Below are 23,401 nucleotides of genomic sequence, written 5' to 3'. Positions count from 1 at the left end.
TTTTTAGAAATTCTAATAAATTTGGAAGTAACATTCTTTACATTGTTAAGTTACATTTAAGAACAGAAGATCCTCAAAACCCTCTGGTGTCTGCGCAATCTGATACAGAAGGCTGATGCTCAGCGGGCACCCATACCAGGTACCACATGATATTCTGAGGGAAAAAGGACGTACAAAATCCAGAATGTACATTGGATGCTTTATGCAACAGTACCACAGGTTTTCAACTTACAATTTTGTCACTGCCCTGAACTTTAGTTTATGATATATAAAATGCACTTTGAGGGATGCCACAGGTCACTGACTGGATTAGATCACCTGCAATCCTTTAAAATCTAGGCTTGAAGAAGGAATCATATCAGTTTTCTGGTTATTTACCTTGAGCCCCAGTAAATCTGAAAAAAGACAAGTGAAAAATCAAAGTACTTGACAGTCTCCATAGGAAGTAATCCTTTAAGTAGTGATCACGTCAGTTTGAGTAAGTTTTTCTTTCTCTTTCTGCAGAAAAAACCCAACTGGTGCTGGAATTTCCATGAAAATCCCTGTTGCTGTGTACAGATCATAGGAGGGACTTGGTACAGGGATACACCATGAACCTCAGCAAAGTGTACTTTAAAGACGAATATAAGACCAAAATGGAGAAAGAAGCAACTGTGAACTGCTTTTACCTGCTCAAGCAATGGGGCTATAGGTATCAGCCTCACCTCCTGAACTTAAAACTTCTGACCAGGGACATTCCTTAAGCCTACACTGGACAATTTCCTGCTTTATTCTTTTTACTGTATCAAAAGTGCAAAATACCTTCCCTCCAAAGATTAACCATACACACATCCAGCACTGCACAAAAGTTCATTCTCATGCAGACCGTATAAGGGAAACTTGAAGATCCACAAAACTGCAGATTTCATAACGGGTGTAAAACATCCTCTGTATAGGCACCAAGGGAAGACTAAAAGGGGAAGTCTTCTGCCTTTGCACATACCTTCCACAGCAAAAGCCTCAGCACAAGGTCAGAGATATGTCTTGACAATACTGCAGCAGTGAGAGGTGCTGCATCCCTCTGTGCCATTTAAGGAGGCAAGCAGTAAAAGGAGAACTAACTCTCAACCTCTTAGAAGTTGAAGACAATTACCAGGTGAACAAAAACCTAATGCACATAGATCCGTATGTAGATCCATAAGAAAAGGGCCAGGTGATTTGTAGTGTGGAACTGGACTCCAAAGGAGAACAACGACTTCCCAAGCATGCCGGTCAGTAGGAAATCCTCAGACTGCAAAGCTCTATGAGCCTGCTTGGTACAGTTTTCTGTAAGTATAAATTGGGGGTTTTGTGGTTTGTCATTTCTCCATCTGATTACTTGGATTTCATTTAATTTAGATGCCTCAAAAAAATAAATCGACATTCTAGGAGTCTAAAAACATACCGGGAGATTCATGCTTCATCTGTTAGTAGTTCCTACTGTCCAGGACTTTTGGGGAAGCGAGGGAAGAAATGACAGATCTAGGAGATTCATTTCCCAGAAAGAGATCTTATGGGAATGGGTGCGACGATGTGCACAGTGCCATGAAATCCACAGTAGTTCCTGGTGCCTGGTTTCTCAGGACCCTAACTTGAAGCAGCAGAACACACCCACAGCAGATGGACATCATTGTCTACAGTAACAATTCTATACAAGACTTTGCCTTAAGCTATGAGAAATCAAACTTCTGTTTTAGTATTTTTGTCTGAAAAATAACTGAAGTCAGTGAGAAAAGAAGTGACCATAGATATAAATGGCACTTAACAGATAAATAGTATTTACAAAAGCCAAGAAATTCAAAACTCCCGTTCCAAATGTACTGTAATACATCTAAATATTGACTTACAGTAATTCAAACTAGAAACCCTCAAGTGTGGCTATTGAGGATTTTAAGTGGGAATATTATGCAAAATGCATACTTATTACTCAGATGCATATTTTCTAATGCATGGGCTACCATGGAACTGCCATCAACACATGCAGAAAAAGCAAATGAAAACTCTTTGAGAACTGATGTTCTAAACCACTTGGAGCACCTAAAAGCTAATGACTACTCACAGAAAAGAGAGTTTCTGCGGGAAATGCAGCTTTGCATTTCCTGACTTGCCCGAATGTAAAATATATTAACTGAATTATGTCAGTGAGGCATCTGATAGCACGGGGAGGTAACTGTATAGGAAAACCAGAGTCAAAATAGATCAGAAGCAAGAGCTCTGAAGCACTGATAAACTTACACAAGCCTCTAACAGAACATTTGCTTGAAAAAATGCTATAATTATAGATAAGTGACTTCATTATTTTAATTTCCATTATCTCCTCTCAGAAATCAGTCAAATTCAGGGAGCAATGTAGGCTATGCAAAGTAATTCCTACCTCTCAGGTTGTGATGGCACTCTCTACAGTGTGAAAAAAATAACTCCATTTTGCTTCACTAGCTGCTGTTTTCAGGGTGGTATGGACAGCCTTTAGCAAAAGCCTTTAAACAGCACGATGTTAAGGAGAAAGTAAACTTTCTGTAGAATAGGTGTTACGAGTTTGACCAAAACAGTTCCAGTTCCAAGAAAAAAAACAAACCTTTAGCTTTATCCTCACCTTCCTTTCTTGAAGCATCTGTTACGAGATTTGCCTCATGCCCAATAGTTTAAAGACAAAATAACCCAACAATTAACTCAGAGCAATTCCTGGCTGAAGAAGAGAGGCAAAGAAGAATTTAGTTATAACCATATTTTCAGTATTACGATTCTCAGTACAGCATAATGTCAATGTTAACACATAAGGAGCCCAATTTCAACACCGAACAGGGATTCTGGAAGCTTTCTTTTTTAAACAGATTGTTTTAAGGGCTTCTTGCCCTTTTATTAATTTATTGCACAGATCACCTCCTCCCACAAGCAATTGTGCAATCTCTCTGTGGCAACAAAGCCAATTGCTTAGTGTCCCAGTATTACTTTCCAATGTACTTCTGGCTGCCTGAATATAACTCACTAGCTGGAGATAAAACGGAATTACTATAATGAAGTTGTGCTCTCTAGGTCACATTCTGAAAGTCTGCGCTACAGAAAAATAATTAAGTGAAGATACATCTACCTCTTGGTTCTGAGCTGCTCATATTAAAGTTCAAAAATGCTCTGCAGTCAAGCATTGCCACCTGTTCTTTCATTTTAATTTAAAAATTCTGAATCATGTTGATGTAAGCCTGAAAATGCTTGTATTCTGGAAATATGTGCATTCACCAACCGCAATAATTATTATCATATTAAATTTATGAAGATATATGAAAGAATGGTACAAAGATTAAAGGGTATTATAAAGCCAAAAATATACATGCATGTATATTATATACTACAAATATATGTTTTCAAACCACTGTCTCCACTATGTCTAGAGAAGGCACACATTTCAATTAATAATACGTTCAGGCTTTATTTTCAGTTGTAACTTTGAGGAGACATTACCCTTTCAGGCATGATAGTCTAACAGTCCTACTGAACTTCAACTTTCATTAGAAGATATCAATCAACTTTCTTTCAGTAAAAACACATGTTCACTGTAGACCACAAAAATTTTTTCAACAACAAAAGAAAGCTCTATCATGTGTATATGTATATCTATGACTGCAGACAAAAGATGAAGCAAATCTTGTCATGTATTTTATCAATTTTAAAAAAAGGCTTTTTTTACATCCAACTCTTAAGTCCAAACAACTTCCCTTTTCTCCCCACACCCTGAATTCACGCTCCATTTCAGAGGTCTAGATTTTCTAAGCTTTAATACTAATACAACCACTTACCCTTTCAACTCTGAAAAAAATACCTAAATGGTCCTGCCTCTGAAATGCTACTCCATTTTCAGGCAAGTACTCATTGTCCCTTGCTACCTCAGTAAAGGCAACCATTTGACATGATGTTTTTATAAACAGGGTGCTTTGAACTTACAGTAACAGATGTACTTAATTTTAAGATGTTTTATTTACTTAAACCCACATACACTTATCATATTGCAAGTTTTCCTTTTTCTTTCAAATGATTCTTATTAATTTTTACCTTCAACTTTTTGCCTGATTAAGTTCGCTGTGGTGAAGCTTACAGAGACAAGACCTTCTAGTTAGAACTGACAGACAGTTGCTTCCATTTGCAAATCCTCTAGATTTTTATTGGATCATTAAATATGTATACTTTGAATGAGATTTAAATTATCCTGGTATATAAATAATATTTTCTTTTTATTTCTCTCACAGAAAATTGACTACTGCCATCTCGTGGTCACACATTTTCATCCGACACACAGACAGTTGGACTGTGCCCAAATACTTTGTGTTACAGCACAGGTATATTATTTAAGATAAATATTCCAGAAAGCAACAGATTCGATAAAAAACATTTTACTCCATTTCCACCCCTTGTTAACACCCTATTCAATGATACAGGCTGGAAGTGTTGTCTTGTTAACACTTGAGACAAAGCTGAGGTGTAAAAGCATGAAGTACAGCACTAGGAAGACTAGTTCCCCTTTCCTCCTTCTCCCTGATGCTTAATAGCAAGAGTTGGGAAGAAAATCGAAAAGGAAGATTCCTATAACCACTGTTAAGGAAAACTGCTTTTAAAGTTGGGAATGGGTCAATTGTGCAAGGCAGACCTGCCACAATTTCCTTTTGGGCAATTTAGAGGTCATGTTCAACTTACTAGAGGATGAAATTAGGCAGTTTGGATTTTCCTGAACACAAGGGGGCAAATACAATTCTTCCTATTATTAAAAGTCATTGCAACATTTCCTGCTAATATTAAATAAAAGAGTTAAACCTAATTTTTTAATAAATTAAGTCTTCATTTACCCATATTAAAAACATATAGATAAATGTCCCTACAACAACACACACACACACACACTATGGTGTGCCACACTTCAGTTCTGTAAGCTCTTCCACTAATTGTCCATGTAAGCCAAGTTTTACATTATTCATAACTTTCTTCATATGTGAACCGTGGTTTTGAAATTAGGTTCCCTGTCCCATGGCCAGTAACATTGGCCTAGGGCTTTTCTTACCCCTTATAAATATCTGAAGCAAAATAATAACATCAGAATTATAATTTGATTAGGTGTTTTAAAAAAAATAAATGGAAGAAGTTCAGAGTTATTTTTAAAAGGGCTTGAAGGAAGAATTTGTCTATGCTAGGGTGGAGCAATTATAATTCCATATATTGTAGACATGCAGGTTTTAGATTCCTTATTATCTGCCAAAACAAATATGGCAGTAATATGCACAACTTATGTCATTCCAACACTGACTTGAACTACAATAAACACAATACTCACCCCCTCTCATGTAACATCCTTAACACTTCTAACAAACTGTTGATTTTAATTACTTAACAACGTTAAGTAATCTCCAAATATAGCATGGTTATGCACAGATAATACGTAGTAACCTTCACAAAAGAAAACCACTATCTCAAGCCAATATATTAAGCCCATCTCAAACCAGTCCATTTTGACATTGAAAATCATGGTTTTCCCCAGATTTGCATGATCTTAACTTTGTTTTATCTTTCAGTTCTCCTCTAGTACTCCTGCATTTTCTCATGCATATGAACCACTGCCACCTTATCACAACATTATGAATATTTTGTTTGCTGAATAGCATTCTATAAAGCAATTAAAATTCAGTTGACTACACAATATGCACATTATAATGCTCTTGGCAAATAAAAATTTAAATAGATACTTAACTGGAATGATTCTGATGAATCTTACATACAGATAACATTTCTAATCCTTTCAGTGCACCCCAACAATACTGTAACTATGCACACAGATTTATACACACTATATGTAACTGTTTGGAAATTTTGGGAATCTGGTAGTAATGAAAACCAAGTTTAAAAAAATCAGAACGTTATTATACATCAGTATACAACACTTAAAAGTGATGTGCCAAACTGAAAGAACTACGTATGCTTATCGACACTGATTTACCTTCTTGCTGCATCTCTTCAGGCTTCCCTCTCACATGAATAACTCGAGGTCTCACAGTCTCAACTTGTGCAGCCCCTCGGCTTTCCTCCTGTATATCATACATTAAAATCACATTACAAATCTGACTTTTGATGTAAAAGCACAGCAAAATTATGTGTCGCTTCAAGAAACATCCAAAGAGGTTTTTAAAGATTCATAAAAGGATATGCACTTGTTCTCCTTCCTTTCGACTTCAAAAGAATTCGGATCTGAATTAGCGTAGTTCAGTGCTACTTCCTCTAGACAAACATCCTGGGAGCAGTAGGTATGGCAAAGCGCCATTTAGACCTGAAGACACAGGAGACCCCTCAATTTTTACTCAAAGCATGTGGCAGAAAGAACATAAGATTTCCCTGTCTTTCTTCAATACCCAAAACTCCTCTGCAAGTATTATCCTTCTCAGTAAAAAGAGGAAGTTGAAAGGGAAAACAAAAAGAAAAATGTCAGCACACAGGCTGAAAAACTTTGCCAAGTATAAATTTTATTTCCTTGACCATGTTTTTAAAAAACATTTTCCACTTTTCCTGAAATGCTCTTCGGGACCCAGTTCTGCAGCAATGCCTATAAAGATTTTCTTAGAAACAACAAATGCTCTGCATGTTAGAAAGGGAGACAGCACATTTGTTAAGTAAGTTTATTATCTTATGTGTTAAATGGAACAGGAATTGTGGCCCAAGGACATTCCACTACATGTGGACAGGAAACATAAGCAGTGCAAAACCGACTCATGGAGTCCTAGAAGACTTCAGCATTCTTCAAGGCAGACAAATTTGATTTCATTAGTTATTCTGTTGATTCCATAGATTAATATAAGTTTTTAAATGAAGATTCTGAAAGGAGGAGGAACATGAGTAAGATCATAAATGTTTGTGTATCACACAGCATTTGGACCCTACAGATACAATTTCTCTATGACTTCTGGGAAAATTATATGCCCTGAGAAGCAATGGCACAGGTTTTCTCTTGAAGACCTAATGACAAAGTACCGGTGGTATTTTGCTCCCCAAAAGCTAAAAGGATAGAAAAGTTCTGTCAAGAGAAACCCTCCAGGAGGCCACAAGTGAAACAAACAGGCAAAAATATAAATGAAAAGCAGAAAAATGTTATGTCTAGCAAACAATAAGCATGGTGACAACTATGCAATTAAGGCTTCCCATTTCTTTCAGCTATGATAACAGGAATCTCACAGTGATAATATTGCTTTTCATGTACTTAATGATCATTTAAGCCAGTGTGGAAAAAATGAGAAGGAACAAAAAGACAAGCCATTCAGTCACTGCCTCTTCCTCAATGGCTGCATGGATTTTTTTATACTCCCCAGTAAAGAAAGTGGAGAGGGCTACACTAGTAGATAGCATGTCATCTCTAACAAGCACCAGCACCTCAATAGCACAGTGATGCACATAAGCTGAAAAAGAATATGCATGTACCTGAGATCAAGCTAGCATCTCCACAAGGCACTCTGTTAGGACTGGCACTAAGTTGGACACCTCCACAGACCACAACATTGACCAACTCTTTTCATCATTTAAAGCTGACAAAATAAGAAAGAGCTGAGATCTTCTGAAAGCAGGAAGGATTGTGGAAATGTGATAGAAGGCCATCAATGTGACAAATCATTAAATGTAAGCAGCATAACAGTATAGGCACAAGTTCATGTGAAGTGGTTTTTTGTTTTGGATTTTTAACACGACAAACCAAAAAACAGTTTAAACTGAACTGAGGTAACAGAGGCTGAGAGATAAACGCATAGATTCATAACCTACAATTACACTTTTCTGAAGAGCAAAAAAAAAATCTTATGAAATGCTAAAAATGAAAGCTAATGAGAATACCAAAATGACAATCCCACTTAAAAAATGTTGATTGTATAAAAACATTCATACTTATATAAGAACTTTATGAAAATATTTTGCAGCTAACTGGTTTTCTAAGATCTTAACCATGCATTTGGGACTTCAAATGATTTAGATTTATTATCTTTGAAAGATTTAGCCACATAAATATGACTTCCATGTTCATGTCCCTCCCATGATCAAAATGATTTATTTAGAATAGGAAAAGCCCAGCTTCCTCCTAGTCATTCTCTTGCTGCTTAAAGCTAAGAGCACAGGGGCAAAGTGGCCACAAACAGTCAATTCCTATATTATTGCACAAGAATGGACAGAAGGGGTCAAAATGAAGATGCATTTAGTCTGGCATTCTGTCTAACCGTGGCTAAAAGCACATATAAATCTCAAAAACAATCCAATACCAGAAATGGAGGAGCAGCCAAGGAATTTGTGTAGGTAAGAAAATTCCTGTATGTCTTAAGCCATTTGTTTTGGAGTGAGTGACTACACAGACTTCACTCTTTATGGCTAAAAGACATTTGGTCCTGCCCTACATGAAAAGACAACGCTCCTTCTGTTGGTCAAAATCTGACCTACACACCAGTGCCAGGAAGCAAACAAGTGCTACATATATGGCAGTTCCACATTGCTGCCCACAACCTCGCTGAAATGATGATCCTGTTCAGACAGACTACAGGAACCACCCAAACTTTGCCATAACAAACCCCAACATACAGGAGGATCGTTTCCAGGTTAATCAGAAGGAAATTCTACCAAACTCAAGGCCCAGCTGGACACCATCTGAAATACAATGTATTTTCCCAGGTCTCTCAGCATACATTGTGAAAAGCTTAGTTGTGCTCCTAAATAGATTAATCTTCTGGCTTTGTACATCGCTGGCAGTTTCATTTCAATGAAGGCAAATGCCTAGAGATGAAAACCAAGAAGTGAAACAATTGATGTGAGAGTGACTAACTTGGGAGGAAATCTTTTAAGAAATTTAAAGTGATTATCACCTTACACATTGCATGGAATGAATCTTTCTGAAAGCCTGAGTATCTCCTGCTCTCTTAGCTGATTTAAGGTTACCAGCAAATCTGTTTCCTACAGGCAGGTGACAAAGCAGATCCAGCCGTAGGTCTGAATACAGATGCCATCCCTAACTGAAACTAAGGGAAAGGTTCATCATTATTATGTGGCAGATGCTTGCCAGAAGAAGCTTTCAAATCATTTGGTACAGGGGTTTTTTTCCAGAGAAGGATGTACAGGTCTAGTAGCGGATCTTGTGGAGCATAGCTTTGCCCCATCCAGGACAGAAGTTTACTGTGGTTATCACTTATAGGTGTGGTCATGTCACAGAAAAGCTAAAAAGTTAGCCCATGAGAAACAGGCATTTAGTCTTATATCAGGAACACCTACATACAAGAAAAGATTATTTTGTTTTGGGGAAAAAAACAGAACAAACAAAACCAGACACACAAAGTTTGGGGGTTTGCTGGTTTGGTTTGGAGGGAGGGTGAGTTTTATATATCAGCAGGCAAAAACCCCCACGCTAATGGTTCAGATGCAAGATAAAGTTTCTAAAGACAATATATAACTATCTGTATATTTTCTATGAAAGACACGATGTCAGATCACCTTACATTTCTTGCATAGGTAAGACTATGCACATGGGTAATATTACATGATACATGATCAGTTGCCTGTACCCAGGCAGACAAAAGTCAATCCTAATCCCATCAGCTAATTCTCCAGCACATGAGATGCCAGTATCACTGTCTTCTTTATCACAGCTTGTGGTGCTAAACCAAGGAAAAATATTTACCCTTTCTGCCCCTTTTACTTTTAGCTAGTGAAATGATAACTGGATGTGAGCTTCACCCCAACAAACTCAGCGGTTTAACAGAATCCAGTCTTGCCTGTGAACAACCTTTCCAAGAAATAATATGTTTGGTGATCTCAAAGTGAAAGAGGTATAACATTTAAAACCCGCTTTGAAGGTGCAACACATCACTTCAGATGACATATTTAAGAACTGCTCAGGCACCAATGGCATGATACACACCAAGGCTCAAAAATGGAAAACCAAGACATGTCAATATAAGATACTATAGGTTATTTTTAATATAGAACATCAGGGAAGGATAGAATGCATCAACAAACACAGCAACCATGGCAAGTACATTATCACTTTCAAACACACTGTGAAGTTTAACATATTAAAGAGCAGTCTCTTACTTTAATTTTTACCTTTTGCAACTTGCTATTTGAATTTATCTTTAGTCAGCAAGTAAACCATCATCTCTAGGTAACAGCACATACTAATAAAGTAGCAACAGATTAAGTCTAAAGGTTTCAAGCAGAGATCAATAGGTTCAAGTATTTTGAGGTACATCATTACTGCCTTTCCAACCCTGCCCCTACTAGGACAAATGAAGCGCCTGAAATGCTGAATCAGTGGGTTACAATCTGTGAGGCCAAACCTCTACTGTTGCTTCCTCTCCTGTATATCCATCATGTTATTCTTCTGTATTTGAAGCACTGTGCCACTAAAACATTGGAATGCCCCATCTGAACTGACTATGTAGAGTAAGTATTAGATCCTATGAGACCAGTGAAGCTCTGAGGAAGTGCAGAAAAGGTAAAAAGGAAGGTCTGAGCCTAACAGAAAGCATATCGTAAGATTCGGTCACAGCAAACACATTCATTTTTATTACACCCATCTACCTTTGACTTCAGTTTTGCAACTGAATGTGTCACCAGTTCTGTGATGTCAGTCACCACAGTGAAACAGGAAAATTTATTTTCCTAGGTTTCAGTTTGTGCTTTCTGAATAGTCACAGAAAAGATCCTTTGAGTTTACCTGGGACAGATCCTCCGAGAGAGATGTCACTCTGCAGCTTGGTCGGGCTGCTTGCAGAACAGGATTTAAAACTGGCTGCGATTCCAGTTCAGCCATAACCATTGGACCACAACTTATAACTGCATCTCCAAAAATTCCTGCTGAGAGAGAAAAATAAAGAGAAAAAAACTCCTTGATGTGCTGGAGCAATAATCTCCCAGTCAACTGATGCGGCAGGATGTGGAGCCTTTCAAGATTCAACAATGGGACATGCAATGTTAAAGAGAATTATTTCTCCCTTACACAGCTCACTGTATATCCCTTGAAGTATTCTTGTGGGGAAGAAAGCAGTAAGAAATACATATCTGTGGAAATTGAAAAAAATAAATCAGTTTTATCATCTGCAGATTTCTAACATGGCAAGCATTTATGATAGCTTCAAAGCTGTATATAGTTCATCATACCATTATATGCTTAATGAGCTTTATCACACATATTGGAAAGAGATTGGAAAGGCTTCTTCATGAAAATGTTTCACTGTTGTGTGAACGAAAAGAAACCTGCACATAGCCTTTTTTAAAGGGATAATTTGCTATATAATCCAGCATTTATCATGCTTTTGCAGCCTGCAAGTGTGTAAAGCATCTTTATCAAAAATGTACTGACAGCTCATGAACTAACTTTAGCCTTCTGCTATCATACAGAGACAAGGAATGAATTTTAAGCTTAATTAACTATAATCATTGCTTAATTAACTGTAATTATTGTTCACTTTAAGACTACACATTTCATTTGCATATTGGTTTTTATATCCATGACTTTAAGCACTGAAAACAAGGATTTATAAATGAAAGACGGATCATCAAGATGCTGTTCTATACCTACCTAAGCAACACCTGCTCCATCCTACAAACAGACATCATGTTTCCATAACACAAATAAAAACTGGTCACAAAGCTGAAGATACACATAGACACACAATCCCCAGAATTCTTACAAGTATATATCTGTGAGTGACTCATTCTGACAGAGAAACTGAGCATCCTCTGCAAGGTTTTATGTACAGAGATATACACCCTGAAAAAGGTGAACTTTGACAGGCATTGCTGTATCAATTATTTAACTTTACTCCTAAAAATAATGATCAGATAAAATGATGGACCTGCATTGTAACTGTGGTAGCTATCAGGAAACAGCTCTTAGTTCTGACTTGCAATAGACTGAAGGACATGCAACCTCATGTACTAGTGGACAGATAAAAAAGATTTGGAAGAGAAGTGGAAACAATCACAGATCATTCCTTCCCCTCTCCACCCCAGTCCCCCACCCCCCAAGAACAGATTGTTTCCTATTCAGTGTTGACTTCACTATTAAAAGGACTTGGAAACAATATTTTCTGTTCTTCCCTGATATGAAAACACTCTTGCCTTGAAAGTAGATCCCATATTTTATACCATGTTGTTTCCTTAGCAATGTCAATGAATACTGTGCTGTGTGTTCAGAGATGGGGAGGGAGGGAACATAAGTTAAAAATCATAAGAAACCAACAGAACTCAATCTGGGATTATTACAGATTATATAAAAGCACCCTATGGTAGTTAGTCCAGAGCACTTGCTGCCTCTCAAAAATATACTACAACAGAAACACTACTATAAGATTTAGAGATAAGCATAAAAATTTCCTGGAGAAACACACTGATTTTAGATTATCATCACATGCAGGAGTTGCTTTTCAGAAGTGTTAGGTATTTACAGGATAGACAAAAGGCATCCTAAATTAAATTAAATACATTTTAAAAATAGATATAGAGGAGATACAAACATGTCATGCCACATACAGCTACCGACAGTCTGGATAAGAAGGAAATATCCCTAGTAGCCAGGTTCTCCCATTAACATGCACCTCCTAACTCCCTGTATCCTTCTGAGCACTGTTAAGACACTGCAGATTGATCTAGATCACTAATTCACTCTACATCACGGTGCTCTTAACGCTGACTGTCCTTTAACAACGCAGTGTTAACAAGTGACTTGGAGAAATGGCTTATGCCAGGAAGCCTAATGTAACCGATCTCCAAACAACATTCAACAAACTACTTTTAAGTAAAAGTCTGATAACACATAATGTACTAGAATTTATTTTCAAGGCTGATGGTGGTGTAGCTGGTCCAAAACATTAGGTAACAACTAGCTTAAAAAGCTTACTCTCCATGTTACCAGTTCAAATGTAAATCAGTTCAAAAATAAGCAAATACTCTTATTGCTCTGAAATTGTTTTTGCCACATGTTGAACACTTTCAATTTCAATCCACTTCCTACTGGTCAAGGGTTGATGAACATGAGATACGCTTCTCTTGTCAATTCATAAATGTGAACATTAAGAGGATGGAAAACCAGCTGTTTGATCACTTTACACAACTTTTGATGAATCAGTGCAATCACATTTGTGTTGTAACAGCGTAATAATTACTTCAGTTTAGTTTAAATCATATTTAAAACCACAGTCAACAAATGAAGAGTTTCTACATGCTTGCAGCAATTTAAGTATAGAAGTACATTTTCAGATAATAATAGAGAAACTGGGATAAAAAATAAGGGAGAGGAAGGATGGGCCATAGGTTACAGCTGTAGTTTCAACTGGAAATAAATAAATTAAATACCACATCAAATTATCTCTGCACTACTTTGTACAAGCCATTATGTGTGGGCCTCAGCTACCCATCTCAGAAAAAAAGGATTCCTATATTGCTACAGGAATATATGAAACTAAAATATATTACTGATTATGAGACACTGCAGTATCACCTTGATGGAGTGATAAAACAGTAAGGGGGAGTGCCTGTGTAAGAGGACAAAAAGAAATAGCTTGAACTGCTGGTGTTAATACCTCTCTTATGGAAACCGACCTCAAGAATGGTTAAACTGTGTTTGAGAACTGCATTTGACTTAAAAGGATACTTAACAAGTCAGCATTTGTATAGGCAAGTGGGTACTTGCCATGATTTTTTAAAAAACTGTAGAATATTACAAAGAGGAGTGAAAACGAGGCTTGAATTACATCCAGTTCTCAGAACAGGAACACTAACAATTTCATTGCAGCAACTGCCTTTAAATTTTTAATTTTGGATTTTGAACATAACCTCTGAAATTATTTCAGATTCTGTTATAGAAAATCCTCAGAATCCACATAAATATCATAGAGAAGAAATAACAGTCTAATTGTACCTTCAATTTGGGCAAGCTGCCCTGGCGATGGGCAACCCCAGCGTGATCTGTTCTCAGAAGTCTGAGCAGTTGGATGGTTCATATAAACTGAATGTCCCATTAGGATTCTCTCTGCTGCTCTGGTCAGCCTTGGTCTTTGACCTTCACTGAGCTCCCCAACACTACCATCAGAATCCTACATAGAACAGCAACATCAGAACAGCAGGTATACCAAAACCACCAATGTATTTCTTCCAAAACTAGGCAATGTTATCTGATTACATTAACTGTTAAAACATTCATAAACCTAAGTCTATACTATTAGCATTGAAAAAAGAAAACTGAAATTGAGGAGGTATCATCTAATGGGGTTTGAAAATAAGATCTACATTCATCAGTACTGGACAGAAAAGAATCACTTACAGCCAAACAGCATCACTTATTTTCTTAGTGGTATCCCAACATGATCAGAATCTAAGTTACATTTATAGCACATGAAGTCTTTAATGTTACAGATTTGGCCATTGTTGACTGCCTGACCTTGTAACACTGGAAGCACCTAAAAGCTATTGACCATCTGTCAATGCATGTCAGATAAAAAGTTCTATTTTTTAAGTAGGTTTGGATGGCACTTAAAATAGGGATGATGGCTCTCTGAAATCTGACTTTCAGAGTTGCAGATGAAAAATAGTATGCTTCTATGCAGGAAAACAGGTTGAACAGACATACACATGTGCACAGTATCATTCTAAGGAAAGAGTACTACTATGTAGCAGAATATTCTTTCTCTTAAAAATGAGAAGGTATGCTTGCACATGCCTTGCCAGAATCTAGGGGGAGTTTATTAGTGTCTTGTATGGACAGACTGAGCAGTCCATGACTATGGGAAAGGGAAAAAGCAAATTAGAGATGCATTTGTAATTGGCAGTGCTGATGAGAAAATGTCACTACAATTAGTCAGACTCAGAGCCTACACTATAGAAAGCTTTTCACTAAGTCCATCCACCAATGCTCATTAAGCCAAATAAAGACAGACAAAGGAACAGTTAAGGAGGTGAGTGAAGTTAGTAATTATTTAGACTAAACTGACCAAGACAGAAAGAAGAAACTGCATTTGCAGCAATAAAAATCACAAAAAGCAAGATCTGTCGTATATAAAGGTGTTCATGAACCATATTGCAGTATTCAGAGTTCATTTCCTTTAAATGTTCCTCCAGCTGTGGCAGTTAGAACAGATGCCCAATCCAAACTGCTGTTTTCCACATAGAAAATACTTAGATGTGTACAAGATGACTTTTGTCCTTTGTGATACAGATTTTTCTGTTAGTCTGTTTTTTTCTGCCAACTAGATATGAGTATTTTGATGTTTTGTTCCAAGATCAGTACCGACAGCATGTGCAAAAGTGCATGTAAACATTTGCTGAGTTATTCTTCATACTTCCCTAAAATACTCACATGGCTATTAAGTGCACTGAACTTGTACTGTTAAACATACCACCTGTATTGCTGAAGTGACAGAAAACTTCCCTGGTAATCAAAATGACAGGACAAATCTACTGGAATGGCCACACACATGCCTTGAAAACTAGGTACATGTGATACTATGTACACCTAACGTTTGTAACAACAGTGTTCTTAAGAATTTTTACAAGAGAACATAGCCAACAGAAGTGGGATCACTTCCAGCAGGGAATGAAGTGTATGAACCTGTTCTGTAGCCAATAGAAAGGATAAGCTTGAAATATTTCATCTACCTCTCAGTAGGAAAGTATCACTTTAAACTTACTGTATTGGAAGAAAAAGCACTGTGAGTTACCTCCAAACAGTACATTCCTTCTTGTGCAGCAACAGGTGCTTGATTTAATTTGGCTAAAAGAGTCTCAACAGGGTCCCTGTGATAGCCTTTATCCAGTGTTCTCACCACTTGTCCTTCACTGGGAGGATCATAATCCTAAAACAAAGAAACAAATTTCACATGATACATGATCCAAACCCAATTTTTGTAGGAACTTGAATCATTCTTGCTTTAGTTGACAATTCAGCTTTTTTCTTTTATAGTAAGTTCTTACAGTTTCCACAGCAAGAACTTGTGTCATGAAGATCTAGGCATTTAAAAATAAGCAAACCGATGACACTGCTTTCTCCTTATATCTACAGACATTCACAGTCTTCATTTGATACGTAAGACTGCAACGCTTAAAGAAGAACACAGTCCTTCAGGCCTCCAGAGTTCAGGGAAACAGTTAAATCCTCACACTGACTGCTAGCAACAATCTGGCTGCAGAGCTGCTCTCACAAGCAAGGATTTAGCTTCTTCATCCACAGAGCCTTGTTTGAGGATGGAGGACCAGTGGAAGGAGTTACGATTCAGCTGATAAAGACAAGGAAGACCATCTTGGCAATTAAGCTTTCTAACCTGATGAAGAAAACTTTAATTTAGGTTCACCTGATAACAGAGTCTTAAGCCCAGAGTTTAAGAGAGGAACTGTGGCAGACAGGAGGCATCTAAAAAGAAGCCCACAAAAGGAACTTCTACAACCTTGATCACGAGGGAAGGCATTCTCCTCAGATGCCTATACACTCCCATGGCAAAGTCTGGACAACAGACAGAAAGATCGGCAAGTTCAGGGCAGAGTCTCACAACAATGACATGAATCAAATTATGGATATTAGATGGGAAAGTATGCACAGGTCAAGCATGGCCATGTATGGGTAGAAATGTTTAGGAAGCATAGGCAGTGAGAAGAAAAGTGGGCTCCTGCTCCAGGACATTCAAACTTTGCATTATTGAGGTTGGAAGGGACCTCTGGAGATTGTCTAGTCAACCTGACTGCTCAAGGCAGCACCTCTTCCAGTGTTTGGCTACCTCCATAGTAAAAACATTACTTATGTTTAAAAGGAATTTCCTGAATTTCAGTCTGTGTCCACTGCCTCCTGTCTTTCACTTAGAAGAGTCTGGCTCAGACTTCCTTACTTACTTCCATACACCAGGTATTCATACACTTTTCTAAGATTCCCCCAGGGCTTTCTCTTCTCCAGATGAAACAATCCAGGCTCTCTCAGTATGAGAGATGACCCAGTCCTTTAATCATTTTTGTAGTCCTTTGCTGGACTCAATCCAGTAAACGCTTATCTTTCTTGTACTGGAAAGCCCATAACTGGACACAATACTCTCAATGCTGTCTCACCAGTACAGAGTAAAGAGGAAGGACCACCTCCCTTGACATGCTGGCAATGCTCTTCCCAGTATAGCAAAGGATGACAGTGGCCTTCTTTGCCACAAGGGCACACTGCCAGCCCATGTTCAACTTGTCCACCAAGATCCCCAAGTTCTTTCCTGCAAAGCTGCTTTCCAGTCGGTCAGGCCCCAGCATGTACTGGTGCATGATGTTGCTCCTCCTCAGGTGCAGGACATGGCATTTCTCCTTCTTGAACTTAATGAGATTCCTATGATCCCATTTCACTAGCCTGGTGAGGTTCCTCTGAATGGTGGCAAACCCCCCTGGTGTATCAAACAGTTTTGTATCATCCAAAAACTTGCTGATGACACAGTGTGTTCCACCATCTAAGTCACTACTGAACATGTTAAACAGCACTGATGCTACTATTGACGCCTGGCATACACCACTAGTGACTGGCCTCCAGCTGGACTTCTGACACTGATGGCAACCCTTTAAGTCCAGTAGCTCAGCCAATTTTCAGTCCCAGGTCAAATCATTCCTTGAATTCACAGACCTCCACGTGCCTACTGATGGTCTGAGTCAGGATCAGAGGCGAAAGGAACACTAGGGATGTGCACAGGGCCTGCTCCAGAACACCTGACCAACAGGAAGCAAGAGAAGGCTTTCTATGAAACATTAACAGGGATCTGATGACTGCAGGTCTTCATCCTCATGGCAGACTTCAACTATGTGGATGACAGAAAAGCCACAGAGCATTGTGGAGGCAGTCCACAAAGTTTTTAGAAATCCTTCTGGAGTTCCCTTCCAACCAATACTATTACAATTTCACTATCATTTTTTTTATTCTTTCATAAAGTAAACAGTTTGTTTTAAGCGTAGTATTAGTCTACCTGATACTATCATTTATACAACAGCTATGTCCTACCAAGAGGCATTATACAAAGTCAGAGAGGGAATGTCCAGGCATTTGAGGGAGTGTTAAAAGAGAAAGGGAACAGAGTATACCTTGACTTGAGGAGCTTCCAGGACAAAGGAGTAAAGCAGATGTCAGATAAGAAACTATACTGAAGTTTTAAGCAGCTTCAACTAACTCCAGCCTCAGCTACCCTACTTTAATAATTTAAGCAACCAACCAATTAAAAGATGGCTTAAAGCTGAAACAGCTCAGAGAACAACAATGTTCTGTTTAAGATGTCTTAAAATTAAAAGCAATGAAGAAATGAAAATGTGTATTAGCTCTCACCTACAGAAGTATATAAATAATTTGAGTTTTTTAATTTAATATCTTTTTATTTAATATATTAACAGTTTTTTTAAAATATATATTAGCTTGTATAATGTGGGTTTTTTCTTTGGAGCTCTGAAATTCTAACATTCTTTGTAAGTGTACAGTTTAAAAGCATAAATTTAAAAAGTTTGTAAGTGAAAATGCTTAAAGCACATCCAATTTATCAAGATGCTCAAGGCAGAACACGACACTAACTCCATTTCCTTACCATTTCATTGGCATCTTGTAAAGTACTGGTTAAGCTCTCAGTGAGGTTTCGAAGAGATAGTCTTCTTTCTGCTAAAGCTGGAAAATATTTTAAGTTACAAATACTAAAACCCATGCAAGTTACATGAAAGAAAGCCAAGGCCACATTCTTTAATAATTGCAACACAGTGCTTTAGTAAAGTTGGAAATTCCTACTGCCAGACATGTATTATAAAGACATATTTTCAGCTTCCAAGAAAAATCACTCTTACGCTTTGCTTTCAATGAAAACTTAGTACTTAGAACCACATGGTACTTCTGCAAGACAGTCCCAATTATTTTCCAAGTTGGTCTTATGACAGAAGAGCTGATTTAATCTTTTTTCATTAATAAGCAGAAGCATTTTGTACAGAGACAAGAGCAATGAGGTCTCTTTAATCCAAAACCATGTTAAGGACCACATTAATGCTTGCAGTTTTATCAGAAAATGTATCAAACGTAAATTCAGTAGACTGGAAGAGAAGTTGATAAAGAATTAATCCAAATTCTGATTTCCACAAATGTGCCTAGTTAGTTACCTCCTGCAGCCAGTATCTGTCCACAGCTGAAGAGTACCTCTCCTTCTGAGATATGTCTGTCTGCAGTTTCTGTTTCTGTGAGAGTAAGGCTGCTTTCCTGTGTGGACTGCCCCGAACTAATAGTAGGCACAGGTGATGGAGCCTGTGGCTTGCAGGGAAGCAATTCAAAGGGCCTCACTGATGACTGCTGAGAAGGTAAAATCAAGTCTTCTGGTTCCTCATCATTAGCCACTGACATCTCACTATAAAATAAGGATATGCATTATGAATACACCAAAATGCCTTGCACAGTATAAAGACTTAAATCCATATTGAAAAGAAATTAATTTACAAGTATTTTTTTCAAATGAAAGCACAGTGTTTTACAGAATAGCCTGAGAATCAACATGGTTAAATAACATTATTAATCCATTTCTGTTGTAACAAAAAATTACCATGTGTATTCTCACTGAGGTAATAGAAAAATAAAATTCTAATAATACAATATTTCATCATCACTACATTTATTACTGGCAGGTGTAAAAACACAAGTTTACCGAGTATAACATTCAGCAGGACGATAAATAAGGACTAAAAAAATCCTGAGAAAGCTCCCGATTTCACATTTTTCCCCCAAAATATTAAGTTGAGCAATTCAAAAAAGGAATCCTGGATTACCTCAGTGTCTCCTGACATATACGTTAAGCATTTCTTTCTACTGAAAGAGGGTATATGTAGAAAGAATGTTTTAAAATTTAATTTTAATATTTAATTTTAAAATTTAATTTTAAATAAATTCAAATAATAAAAAATTAAAATATGAGAAAACTGTGCAGCCTGTTCAACTCACACAGCCTTGGGACAGAATGGTTCTTCAATTAAAGGGCTGGGTTTCTCTTCTTCCAGAGGAAGTTCTGCATCATCCCATGGGTTTGGAGGCTTTGGACTTTCCATTTTTGCGGCTCCGGAGACCCATTCTGAGGCAGAAGGGCTTGGTGTGATTGTTCTAGGAGGTGTATTGACAGGGGTAACCACAGGGGTGCCAATCTGACTAGTGGCAGCTGGAATCTCAACTCCTGCATATGTGAAGTCAAATTTCAGATCAGAAAGGAAAGCAGGCAGTAAATCTTGGACAGAGAGCTAGTCAGTTCTACTAAGCACTTGTACTTTTTGTGATACCTTTTGATAGTTACAGGGACAAGACTAGATAAAGCCTAGTTTCTTTTAAATACAGTGTTGGCTTTTGAAGGAGCTAGAATAAAACCTCACTTGCTTACTTCCTTTAATAAAAGAGATCGTTCTGCATTTTAAAAACTGAGTGCTTTACTTGGAGAGCATAAATTTGACTTAATTACATTTGAAACACAGGAAGGAGCAGAAGACCTATTTTTCTGATGTGAAAAAGTGTGGAGGGGCTGGGAGGGGTGGAAATCACAGAGAGTATAAAAAAAGTTTGAAAATAGAACTGTTACCAAATAAAATATGTTTGCTTTTTATATGAATTAGCCCATAATTTTTGTAATACATGAGCTCCCACTTGAATTATAGCCTCAAGAATATTTACCCTGAGAGATAAAGTGTCTTTGAAGAAGAAAATTAAAGCTAGCAGATTAAAGCATATTTGCTATTTCTAAACTTCAATTATTATTTTCACTACCTGTTTCTTTAATTTTTTCATGTTCATGAATATCCTCACTCATTCCTGTAAGAGATAGAGAAGACTCTGGAGTTTTGACTGGAGGCAATTCTTTTTCTGAAGGTGGTGTTTGTGGTGGTGTGGCCTGGGGTGTTGGCAACGGAGTAGGGACAACAGACTCCTGAGGGGGAAAAAAATTGTAACCATAGTTATTACCTCAATGCAAAATTCCTGTCTTCCAAGTATCCCCAGAGACAGCTGAGGAAGAGAGAGAAGGGCAGGTTATCACAGAATAGGAACAGCTTAGATTGGTGCTTCACAGGTCTAACTCCTCCATCTAAACGTAAAGTTGCAGAACGCTAAATGTTATGCTTGGACAAAATAAACTAAAACCCAGTAAACTATGCATAAATAATTATGTATAGAATAGACTATTTCAGTTGGAAGGGGCCTACAATGATCATGTAGTCCAACTGCTTGACCAGTTCAGGGCTGACCAAGAGTTGAAGCATGTTAAGGGCATTGTCCAAATGCCTCAACCACCGACAGGCTTGGGGCATCAACCACCTCTCTAGGAAGCCTGTTCAGTGTTTGACCACCCTCTCAGTAAAGAAGTGCTTCCTAATGGCCAGTCTAAATATGAATTATATGATTACATGAATTTTAATAAAGCATTTATTACAATACTAAGCAATAAAATACTTCATGGCATAGATAAAATTGAGCTAGTATGATAATTTTATGGTAAGAGAATCGGCTAAAGAGAAGATTACAAATGAAGCAATAGCCAAGACAGTAAAGCACTAAAATAAACACATAGTTGTGGTGTTCCCTACAAAATGACAGCTATGGATATAAATCTGATAAGCAAGTACGATAGCTGTCTTTTAGCCTGCTACGGAGGAATATGACAGACCTTTCCAAGTTTTCTCCAGCCCTGTTTGCTGACACTTCTTAAAGAAAACAAGATAATGGGACTAAAGGGAGGCTTCCAGGCTACTTTCTAAAGAATAAATCCTCAGACTGATGATTTTATAAAAACCTCTTATGGGAAGTGGAACATACTAACACATTGGGAAGTTCACACACACCTGTGTGACATGGTGAACACCAAAAAACCTGGTAACCGGGCAGCTGAACCTCTAGACAGGAAACCTCACAGCAAGAAGGGGCAGATCAAGAACACATAAACTACATATTGAAAAACTTCTGCTATAAGCTGAGCAGAAATGAAAAAAGGAGAAGAAAAAAACCTTATGAATGTACAAGTTATCCGCAGGATAACAATTATCCACAAATGTGGAAAGACACTAAAAAAACCATAATTAGCTACCTGAAATTCCAATAAAGGCAGGAGAGTATCGCTACTGTAGCGCAAGGCACTGCAGAAACCCCATCTTGCATACTATATTACTAAAAATAAATGTCTGTTAGCATATTAGTGTTACCCATGGTCAAGATCAGTCTAAACTGGAAAACATAAAAGTGCTGCCCATCAGCAAGAATTAAAAAAAAAGTACACATACAGATGATTGCTTTATTTAGCCTAATCAAACAAAGGCCAAAAAGGTCAAAACTAATCTCCTGAAGTTTGCAAATCAATATATATAGTAAGGAGAAAACAATTATTTCAGCCTAAAGACATTTCAGTTTAAGCTGAAACAACAAGGCTTAAGAGGGCCGTTAGTAAATGTATAATGCTTATTAGAAGAGGTTTCTAATTATCAGAAGAACAAGGTACAAAGACTCCTCTTTGACATCATACCCTCTTTAATCTGTACTGGAGTGGGGAAGAGCTCTTTAGATGCAGGATGCTGCATTTAAGCCTACCAAAGTGAAATGACTACTTCTAACCAATAATCTGTTGCTCACTTCCAGAAGGCACACTAAGTGCTATTTCTGTCTATATGCGCTGTAGCAGAATAGAATAACTGATCTCACTTTCAACAAAGCTTTGAATAGTTAGATTTCTAAAAGTGCAGCAATCTCCACATTCATCCCAAAGACATTATACAACACCAGATTGTAGCACAGCCATGTCGTTATTGAAACAAGAGCAGCTGTCATTTGATTATCAAAGGGAACAGAGAAAATTATCATGCATTACAGGAAGCTCTACTAATCATTTATGCATTTACTGAAGACTACTGAACTAAAAACTTAGAATTAATACTAATTTTTAGAGATATTAAAGACTGGTTGCAAGCTCATAAGACCAAAAATAAGAAGAAATAGAAGCTGACAGCAGTATTATCTGAAGAAACTAATTTTATTTCTTCACAAGAAAGTAGCATAGCTATTTTTGGTTGAAAAAACCCCTATCTTTTCACAACATGGAATTACGTAACAAGTCTTTCCCTTTAGAAATCAGTTCCATGCTCAGTCTTAAAGTAAATAAATAAATATAGCATGTTGCATGCAGTACAAAGGAATTAATTTTTTCTTCTTTTTATTTTTTTTTTAAGTCAAATAGGTTTAAACCTGTTGCTTGCTGGGGTATAATAAGGAATAATCAAAAAATGCAAATTATGCACATTCGGTTCATCGGGGTTTTTTCCATCATCTTTTGTTTTGCACATAGTTGAACCACCATGCTACAAAGATATTATCCCTTAGAACTTCAGTAGGAAAGCTGAAATAAAA

At 37.4% G+C, this 23,401-nt stretch overlaps 1 protein-coding gene across 7 annotated transcripts in view; it reads right to left on the bottom strand.

The window, feature by feature from the left end:
• Positions 1-23,401, bottom strand: part of KIAA0586 (KIAA0586 ortholog) — a 73,146-nt gene that overhangs the window by 18,202 nt on the left and 31,543 nt on the right. For 4 of the 7 annotated variants that reach the window (XM_056345506.1, XM_056345508.1, XM_056345509.1 and 1 more), the window contains 8 exons: positions 20,780-20,939; positions 19,973-20,198; positions 19,144-19,385; positions 18,588-18,664; positions 15,726-15,860; positions 13,931-14,105; positions 10,727-10,866; positions 5,993-6,080 (listed from right to left, as the gene is read on the bottom strand). In XM_056345506.1, the coding sequence (XP_056201481.1) occupies positions 5,993-6,080; positions 10,727-10,866; positions 13,931-14,105; positions 15,726-15,860; positions 18,588-18,664; positions 19,144-19,385; positions 19,973-20,198; positions 20,780-20,939 (1,243 nt within the window). Of the gene's footprint in view, positions 1-5,992; positions 6,081-10,726; positions 10,867-13,930; positions 14,106-15,725; positions 15,861-18,587; positions 18,665-19,143; positions 19,386-19,972; positions 20,199-20,779; positions 20,940-23,401 lie in introns of those variants that run through there. The other 3 variants (XM_056345507.1, XR_008822942.1, XR_008822943.1) reach the window with 3 other exon arrangements.

The sequence above is a fragment of the Falco biarmicus genome, chromosome 7, assembly GCF_023638135.1.
Source record: "Falco biarmicus isolate bFalBia1 chromosome 7, bFalBia1.pri, whole genome shotgun sequence".
NCBI lineage: Eukaryota > Metazoa > Chordata > Aves > Falconiformes > Falconidae > Falco > Falco biarmicus.
The sequence above is the reverse complement of the archived record's forward strand: the minus strand, read 5'-3'. Positions and strand labels throughout refer to the sequence as shown.